The sequence below is a fragment of the Anarrhichthys ocellatus genome, unplaced genomic scaffold (genome assembly GCF_004355925.1).
Source record: "Anarrhichthys ocellatus isolate YVR2014 unplaced genomic scaffold, GSC_Weel_1.0 scaffold3, whole genome shotgun sequence".
NCBI classification, from domain to species: Eukaryota; Metazoa; Chordata; class Actinopteri; order Perciformes; family Anarhichadidae; genus Anarrhichthys; species Anarrhichthys ocellatus.
In genome coordinates this window covers 16,498,872-16,508,974 of record NW_022280033.1, presented here as the reverse complement: position 1 = coordinate 16,508,974, position 10,103 = coordinate 16,498,872, and the positions used below count along the sequence as shown (strand labels likewise).

Sequence of the window (10,103 nt, the reverse complement as noted above, 5' to 3'; positions counted from 1 at the left end):
TAAATAACTCAACCGTAGCCACCAGGTTTACGCATGGTTGTTTTTCATGGGGGGGGGGGGGATGTATGTGTGCATGTGTTGAGGAAATCCATAAAGAGCTATAGCAGGCTGTGTTTTACAGGAAAATGGAGATGCAAGTGTTCCTCCTGTAATTATACCCCTGTTATGTTCCTCTTTGACGACGGTAGGCGACCATTTAGGGAACGCACTAATGTCATTAGCAGACAGCAAAACTAGATTTTCTATTTCTGCTGGTGCAGTTGAGGCCTCGGCTCTGGTTTCAGACATTGATTTAATTTGGCGGGGGGTTGGATGACAGGAGGCCGAGCTGATGGATAAAATGTGGCCGTCCTTCCTGAAGGATGGAGATACACTCAGGGAGGCTGCAGCCCTTTTTATTAAAAAGTGGTCCTGAGACAAAAACAAACAGCAGGCCACTTGTTTGTTAATATTTCTGGGATGGTGGGTGTCAGTTTCATAACTCAGATTTGAGGGATGGTTTTTATTTTGCTAAATTTACCACAACCACAGCTTGAAAAAAATCTTGAGGCTTGATCTGGTTTATATTGTTTTTTGTGAGGTATTTAGACCCAACAGACGCCACCTCAAATGGTTTCCTTCGATGTGTTCAATGCCCTGTCTTGGTCGTTCTGGTTGAAACCCCAACGTAATCAAATATCTTCAGTAATATACTCAAAAAGACATACAGGCAAAAGCTGGGAAAGGCTTAAAGTAATGTGAAGATGATGATACAATAAATGAATGTAAGAATTCTCATATACATTCTTTCATAAAAGGCAGCCACTGTAATAGGTCATTCATCAATTGTATGTCTCTTTAACTGAAAGTCTTCACTGTGTTGGACAAATCTGAGAATTCATCATAGAAAAGGGAAAATATTTGCAGCAAAGGATGTGATATCTACCCGCAGCGAAAATGAGGTTAATCAAATTGGCTATGTTTGTTTCCTGAGTTGCATAACAGAGGATATCATCCAAAGTGAATTTAGGATGTTATCAAGCTGGAGATTTCAAACCAGACCAAAGGATGACCTTAAGTTTCCTCCTAAGTGAAACAACATTGATCCAAATGCACCACAGATACATATGTTTGATACCTCTGAGTCTGATGAAAAGCCAATTCTTTCATCGAAACATTTTACTTTTTCAAATGTTGTAAAATAGTGCAGTGTTGCAAGACCTTGGGAGGCAGAAACACAATGGTTTGCATGGCCTTACTATAGTAGTAAAGTACTGTGAACATATAGGAAGTTAATTGCAAAAAATCATGCAATCTCAGCGTAGGTCTCCATCTGTATACTCAAAATGGCCATTAGAGGGAGCCATTATCTTACTGACAGAGGCCCAACAAGAGTGGTGAACTGCAGCTTAACCATCATCATAATACATTATTAGACTAATGCTTGTATTAATTTGATAAGATGCAAAAGATCTTGGATTAAATTGTGTTTTCATCAAGCTAGAAATATACTCCTTTCAACAGCCCTGTGTTATATTAATAAAGAAATGAGTTTAATCCACAGACATCTAACAAATGACACCGTCATGAATCAAACAGAGCGGATGACAGCAGCTCAACAAATAAAACTACAGGGTCCGACATGTGAACCAGTGGGAGCCGCATGTATTTATGAACGCCGGCCTTGGCTCGAAGCCACGGTGGATGGACCCCCATACGACACAATTTGTTTATATCATTCAAAATTCAATTTCTTTCCAGGACTGAAGCCAACAGAAAGCAAGCAGTTTATATCAAAACTAATTAATTGAATGGATCAAGCAGGCCTCTCTTAGCAAATGGCATCGTTGGTCTGTGTAGCCATGATGAAGATTTTCCAAAAGTATGACTCATTAGTTTCCCTAAATGATGCGCAGGAATAACGGAAATACAGATCGTAACGACATTTCACCTCTGATGACCACGCACGAAAATGATTTTGAAAAATAAAAGATGCAGCACAGGTTTAATCTCAACTCTGTCTTAGGAACACAAAACAGTCCTTTTCAGATTTTCACATATACGAGGACAATGAGCTGTTTTTGGAACAGTTTTGACCTCCCATAACTCAACGTGTGTAAACATTACCACCATAAGCAGACCTTTTACAGCCTTCACACACCAATAAAACTGACGCTTAGCTGCCATATACTGTGTCTACAAGAGATATCATGCACTGCTGAGTGGATATACTGAAACTGAACTCGTACGTCGCTTGTTTGGTGAAAAAAACAACAACAACAACGGGGAAAAAAACCCTTTCACTCTTCTATACGCGTATGCCTTTGACGATGGCAGTTTTCCTTGAGTTAATTATGGCCTGTGTCAGTTCCGTTTCATATTTTAACCGAGGAAGGACAAAAAGGACACAAGCTCATCACAAAATCTGAAGCCATGTGCTCAGTCAGCCACGGACCACGGCGTGTGTCTAGGACTGGTCCGAGCTGATAGGGTGGGACGCCCTCTCCGTTGTCCCAGACAAAGACAGGAACTCAATTAGCTCAATGCGTGCTTGGGCTGATAGATTTACCAGCTATGAGCTCATGTGCTAGACGAACCCACAGGCTGCTTCTACCTCTGCGAATGTCCCTCAAGTCTCAGTGAAATAAAACATGGATCTCCCACCCAGACGTCCTCACTGAGCATCCTTGTCAACAGCAGGGGGAGTGTATGATTCATTCCCCCACTAATCTTGCTCGTAGACTGGAGCCCCTGCGGTGAGAGATCAGCCCAATGCCCTTTCCTCTCCCAAGGTCAACGTGCGCTGCATCTGTCCCTGGTAACGACCCACTGAAAAGGCCCTGTATCTGGCCAATCAATAACCTTACTAATCAACAGGGATGCTGATTGTTTTTTACTGATGAGACAGAAGGGGGGGGGGGGGGCAGCTGATGGCTGCATGTGTGCAATCATCTCCGTTGTACGTCATATGGACCCTTTTGTTCAGCTGCATGGCCACAGAAGTATTACAGCTACTGTTCATTTCACAGCCTTCAATATCCACATTTTCAAATAATCCATTAACTATTACAAAGTAGCTGCAGCATGTCACGGTGATCCAAACACAATAAATATCATAATCACTCTGAAACCTATCACGATGACTCCGCTTCCAAAGATGTAACAGTTATGGGAATGGTTCTCGTCAAGGATTCAATTAACAAGAAATCTGCACATTGAGCTGTAAGTCCACTTATAAAAGCTTTTATTGATCATAATGTTTGGAAATCTCTCCCTCGTGGTTTCCCGTGCCAGCGTGCAGGATTGCTTCGTCATTTCACACTGGGTCAACTTTTGATTCAACTTTTCATCAGAGTAATACGATATCTGATATCTGGTAGTCAGGCTCCAGGTAGATTACTCAGGTTACCATGATGCATACCGTAACATAATAATCAATTACACCGTAATGTAATCCAATTAGCCCTCAGAGAATACAAGAGCTAGGATCCAATGAACCATGTTCATCAGTCATCAAGAAATCTAATAGAACATCTCCTCAGGGGTTAGCTGCACGAACAAATTCAGTTTAAGAATTCCTGTGGGAGTGACAGTGGCATCAAATATTGACCACGTGGTACATCATAGAGCTCCCGACTGAGTTTGACGCAGTGGTCATTAGACTGCTTTGATCTCTATCCTCATCACAGCGGTGGTAACAAGCCATCAGATTCACTGACATGTACACAGAAGTGGACAAAGACATTAGCTGGCTGTGGCAAAATACAGTTATGTCATCATTAAACATTTACCACTTTGAGATATCAGGCAGCACCGAAACCAAAAAAGAGCCCTGTGGAGATGACGAGTACTTTTCGCTTCTGATTGCTGCTCCATAGTGTGTCACCACATCAGGTTTCACAGTGAATCTGATGGATTACAGTATGGAAACAAAGGGAGGGCCGTGGCTTTATGGCAGAGAGCGGAGGGCGCTGATCTTCCAGCACAAATGGAAGTGAAGCTCTCAGAGTTTCTGGCACTGGCAGGTGGTGGAAAAATAATTTCCAAACATGTTTACCCACTTCAGTAAAGTGAGGGAGCAAACAAATGGACGCAGGGTGATGCCAGGGTGGGGCCGGTGGAGGAGGGGGAACGCAGAGACATTCTCATTTTGACAAAAAGCAACGGGGTTTAAATGAGGTTTGAATTATAAAAAAAGAAATCAGTCCCAACGATTGTCACGTTAATTACAGTGAATTTATAAACTAGATGTTCATGTTTCAAGCTGGTACACTTAGCACCTTAAAAACTGTTTAAAAAAACTACTTTTATCAGCCACATCCACTTCTGCAGTGACACACGAGCATGTGGAATCAAATGTGCTAAGCTCGCTCTTTTGTTTTGTTCATTGTTGTAAACGACGGGTCAAACACAGCGCGCACCGCTAGGCGACTGGAAAATAACTTGTCAAGGCCCATGTGAAACGAGAGGACTGAATACCCAGAGGGCAGAATTTCAATCAATGTCTCCTTGTCCTTTCACCACAGCAAATTAGATTCTGCCCATGCATGAGAGGGAAGTGTGACCCTGAACTGACTAGAGGATCAGGCACAGAGCTTTGACAGGTAAGAGCGGCATCCATGCAACAGCAGCAGAAGCAACAGTCCAGAGTTAGGGGGCTAAGACTCTCAGCAATGGAAGTAATAACGCAGTGGTCGGTGTCCCTCCATCAGACAAGATCCTCAAAACAAACACAGGTTCAGTTTGATCAAAAACGTATAAATGGGATGATGCATTTCTGCCAATATTTTGTTGATTAAAAATCGCATGCTCTGGCAAAAGGAGGAGCTATAACTAAAAGACAAAGCGTCAAACTTTGAAAGAGTGAAACTGCTGCATCACTGCTCTGATCATTTGTAGTTTATTAGCCTTTCAGGGACAGGGAGGGACGCGGCGAGACGGATGGAGGGAAGCTGAGGCCAGTTGTTGTTATATTCCACCATTTCTTTTATAAAAAGCAATAAACTAAACACCAAAAAATATAGTCCCTGTGCCAATGTCATAGACAAGTAATGAAATTATTGAGTTTTCAGAGATACACAAAGAGAAGCAACACTGTTTACATAATTAAATATAAAAGATAAACTCTACAGCAAAGAAACTTGTCAGCTGATGTTTTCCAATTATCCTAAAAGAGACGTAGTGACAGCAAGACTAGAGAATTGACAAGATTTATCATGCCTCCATAGGCAGCGCAAGACAGAAGCTTTACTAAATCATGTAACGTAATAAGGAGCTAAATCAAATAGCAGCATGTATCAAATGAGATGTATTAGTCTGGTCCTCCTCAAAAGGGAAAGATGCTGATGAAAATGATCATTCTAAGGCAAGGAGGAGGAGGAGGCATCATGGCTTCCTCTTGGACGGTGGGGTCATCACTGGGGATTACCACTTGGTTAAGGTTTCAAAGGTCAGAGGGCAAAGCAGGGTCTAAAGCTACAGCAGCAAGGTCACGGTGGAAGACAAACGGATCGATGCTTTTATGTGAAAACATCTGTGGCTCTTCTTGTGGAAGTGATGGATTACACAGAAGTGTGTGTAAAAGGATTTGGTGCATTCCAGTAAAGGCTTATGCCAGGTTTAGTCACATACGGTATTATTGAGTTTCAATTCTGAATGTTTCGTTAACCTTTGAAAAGCAAACCAGCCCATAAGCCCCCAGCGTTCCTTTAAACTATTCTAAGTCATGAGATCTCATTAGCACACACTAAAGCCCATTATGCTTCCTCCTGATATCAGAGGTTCAAAATCTGAACAAAGCCATGACTGACCAGAGGATTTCAGTAACTTGGATGACGTCTCTACTCGTAAGTGCCTGGCAACGCAGCCAAATGTAAAAATGCTGATTACTCTTATAGTGAACGCTGATTGCCAATTTCCTCTGTTTGAATAACTCAGCAAGAAACACTAAACTAATGAGTTACCTGGAACCATGATGATGGGAATTACCAAACCCTATAACTATCTTCCGTTTTCTACAATCGAACCCTTCCTAAGATTCTATCAAATATTTAATGACTTGTATCATGATATAATCTCGCATAAGAGGTTATGCGATACAAAAAGTGCATCACAACATTTACAACAACAAGATTACTGAGAAGATGAGGACCCACACATTTATCAAACTCATTTGGAGATTGAATAACTGATAAAGAAGTGTACAGAAGGAAAAGGCCATATTCTTAATGACGTCAACAGTCAGAACATCCTCTAAGAAGTGAAATAAAATGAGAAAATCAGCTTCAACATATACAGAGAAATCAAACCTGATGTGTCATTTTGGGGGTAGTTAACGTCCGACGTGCAATCTGAACACTGTGTGCACTTGTATAACAGGCGATATTTTCCTGAAGAAAACAAACAGCCAGTGTTTGCCTAGAGATGGGAGCAGCTGCTGCACACCTGCCTGCAGCTCGCCTCTTCTCCTCTGTACAAGTGGAGGTCTTTTGTTGCAGCAAACAGGCAGGTGAGGCGCTTACGTAAGGTGTAGGTTTCAGCACCCGTTTAATTACCATCACGTCCCTGACATATGAAATCGAACTGGACCAACTGTGCTCGTCTACAAATACCGGGAGGAGCGCCCGGCCTCGGTGACAATACGCACAGAACAAAGCAGAGCCGAGATGTAAATGTACGCGGGAGCATCATGTCTACTGTGAGTGTGATGTGAGAATACATCTCTCAGGCCCCGTGCAATGAGAGCCACACTGTCTGTCACAGGGAAAGATAAGCAGAGCGCATTACATACAACTGTGGCACCTTAAAAATGGCATTAATCATTTTAACAACACTGCAGGAAAGTGCTCCCTTGGGCGATTACGTAGGCTGGTAGTTTATTGGTAGTGTAAGCCCAGTTTGGCAGACATGAAACAGCTCCTACCCAACCACATGGAAATGAACATCCTCTTCACATCTCAATGCCACTAAAAGACTGTGACGAGCATCCCAGTTTTACACTTTATATCCCGTATGAAAGCGCTGATAGTAACCTCAGTTTAAGACAAAGTCCAAAAACAAATTCAGGGATTCCACACAATGGCCTATATTTGTCCAAGCATCACATTTGACATACTTGCCACACACACATGAGATTTGCACACTCCTGAGCTATGAGAGACACTTTAAATATAGACGGCATGGGAGGGAACTGTTGGTACAGTTGGGCTGTGGGATTGTGAATGGGATTATAATATTATGATGTACGGCCGTATTCATTTGACTCCAGGTTTCAGAGTGCCATACCACGCATAACAGACAGCGCACAATGCAAGTCACTTTCTGCAGCAAGAAACGATGCCAACTTTGTGTTCGTGCCATTTCAGACTCTTCTGGGAAAAGCCTTAAAACCCAAAATGTTGCAATTTAGCAAAGCTATTGAGCTTCACACATGAGCAGCCAATTTCATGTGTAGCCTATTTTGTCAGTTGCCTTCTAGACTTCAGGTCCACTGGCTCAGTTTGTTGCAGCTCAGAAATCTTTCCTCTCTGTATTTCTCTTAATTTGTTGCACCGTATAGGACTGTCAGTTTTGCACAGAATCATACATTTTGTGAATTTAGAGTGCATCCCAAACTATTATATATCTTATTTCATACCACAAGTAGCCTTTCTGACTGACAGGAGATTAAGAGGATGCTTTAAACAAAAACTGATGCTGTCAGATTAACAGATAATGTCTCAAACCGGATTTAGGATTATAAAACACAATTTCTAATTTTCTACTCTTTAACATTTAGTTTTATTTTATTTACAAAAATAATTATTATTGTTATGTTTCCCTATCTTTTTCAAGTAACCCACTAATTGTAAACAGTCTTTAGTGCAACATACATTTAAAATTGTTTCCAATTTCATCTTGTGGCCCCTCATGTGCACGAGTCTACCAATAAATGTAAAGATGACGCTTACCTTCCAGCAGCAGCAGCAGCAGCACAACGATGTTTCCCCGAGAGAAACCACAACTTGACCCCATATTCGCGAACCATAAGTGAAAGTTTCTGAATGGAAATGAGATTGAAAAAAGTTCCTTAGAGCGACGAATACTAAAAACAAAAAAATCCCCCAAAAAAATCAAACCGTTCAAAGCAATGAAGGCGCTGTATAAACCAGTGTGTGTCCTGTGCGCGCGGCTCCGGGCAGGGGGATGAAATCCTCAGTGTCCCAGAGACGCGCTGCTGTGTGCGGCTCCAGTGGCTGCTGCTGGGCTAACTGGCTGGCTGGACAGGGGGAGGAGGCTCACTGCTTCACTACCCCGCTGCTTCCGCAGCAGCAGGCAGCACAGCATCTACAGGAAATTTAAGAGCATAATTTAACAGGTCAGTCACCTCATTAACACTCCGCGGGGGGGAAAAATTATTAACAATTATCATTAAATGGCGCATTTTAAAGGTACAGGCACTGTTTTATTAAAAAGGGTATCAGGTGAGCTCATTTTAATCACTGCTTCATCATAACAGATCTGTAATCATTTATGTATGAAGTGAATCATTATTTCACATCTAGCAGCACCAATGATAGTTCTTCATGGATTCTTCAGTGGATCCAAATATTTTTAAAAGGTCTATTTGAGAACAAGGTTTCAGTCAGCGGCCCAGCATCTGATGAACTCCTGCCAACGGGCATGGATCAGGCTGAATGATGAACCATTTCACTGCTGAGCTGCAGCCCTAAAACACCATATGAATTAGTTATACTTCCCCAATAACTAGCAAACATGTGCAGTCTGTTTGCTCATAAATTACACAAAATCGCCTAACACTGTAAGACCAGCTGTGTGACTCTGGCCAAACCCCTCTGAGGACGGAACGGGACGGGACCCCCCTCCCCCTCCTTCAGGTGTATGTCCGTGGCTAAAGGCCGTTGTTCAAGTGAGGGATCTCTCTGTGACTGGATGGTGTGTGGAGTGATGCATTGCTGCAGCCTCGGGGCAGGACACCAGTCACTCACACAGCAATCGCTCTCCAATCAATGTCTGGAGCTCACTGGGCTGCAGAGGGGACAGCAGGGCTTCTCAGGAGCTCCAGCCACTTCCACCAAGAGGAAGAAAACACTGCCGTTATATATTTGCACCTGCTGTCTTTGGTCCAATTTGTCTCATTTGTATCAAATAGGCTATATATTAAAAAGGAAACACTAGAAGAAACCACAGACTGTATATAAAGAGGAAGTATCCTATGTGAGGAAGTAAAAGAAATAGCTGTAGTCAGTTCATATTTATGTGTATTATATTATTAATTTGAATTATACTAACTTGGGACCTGCTGAAAATACTGAAAATACAAGTTGAAAGCCTAATAATATCCAGATTATATTACTATTAAATTCAGTTTTATAGTTACACAGCCACACAACACTGATTCACCTTTCAGCTTCTATCTAAAACCCAATATATGAATATAAAATAAAGGTGCTTAAAAATGTCCAAGAAATGTGTCACTTTCTTTCAGATATAATATTGATGTCAATACATGAGCAGATACCGTACCCACATGTTCACCGTCGATGCTGCTGGCTGTACCAAGGGAGAGTGTGGGGATCATTATGCGATACAAGACGAGCCGAGCGGTCTGAATGAGAACGTGGTATCTGGGATAAAGTTTCCATATGACGGGCTATAGGTACCCTGAGACATACGCTCACTGAGAATCAATAGAGACACGGAAATGCTGTGGTGTAGTCATGGATCCACGACAACGCTTTCTTATGGGCTCGTTCTGACGATGTTTCTGTTTCAGAAATTCAATCTGAAACATAAGCGGAATATTCATCATCTCCGCTGTCTAGACATTCTAATTCTGATCAGTATTAACAACTTCTTGTGATGTTTCCAATGAGTTTTGAGCTGCTGCAGTTCCTGTAAGTCGCTCATATCGAGTTAGCTAAATGCTTATATCTTAAATTAAAAAGCTTTATCACTGCATGTAAACACACAAAATACATCTTTAGACCTCTGTGGTGAGTCTGTATTGATTTCATTTTCATCTCAAGAAGATGCAGCTATGCGTTTCCATCACTCGCTGTGGCAATTATGAACTTGAGTGTTGTTCAAGAAGGCAGGATGCACCTACAGGGATTCAAACAACT

The 10,103-nt window shown here is 42.0% G+C and overlaps 1 protein-coding gene across 4 annotated transcripts in view; it reads right to left on the bottom strand.

Moving 5' to 3' along the window:
- Nucleotides 1–9,225, bottom strand: part of ret (ret proto-oncogene receptor tyrosine kinase) — an 18,704-nt gene extending 9,479 nt beyond the window's left edge. For 2 of the 4 annotated variants that reach the window (XM_031840448.1, XM_031840469.1), the window contains exon 1: nucleotides 7,929–8,327. In XM_031840448.1, the coding sequence (XP_031696308.1) occupies nucleotides 7,929–7,992 (64 nt within the window). In that variant the 5' untranslated portion in view covers nucleotides 7,993–8,327. Of the gene's footprint in view, nucleotides 1–7,928; nucleotides 8,328–8,528 lie in introns of those variants that run through there. The other 2 variants (XM_031840454.1, XM_031840462.1) reach the window with 2 other exon arrangements.
- Between the last annotated feature and the right edge of the window lie 878 nt (nucleotides 9,226–10,103).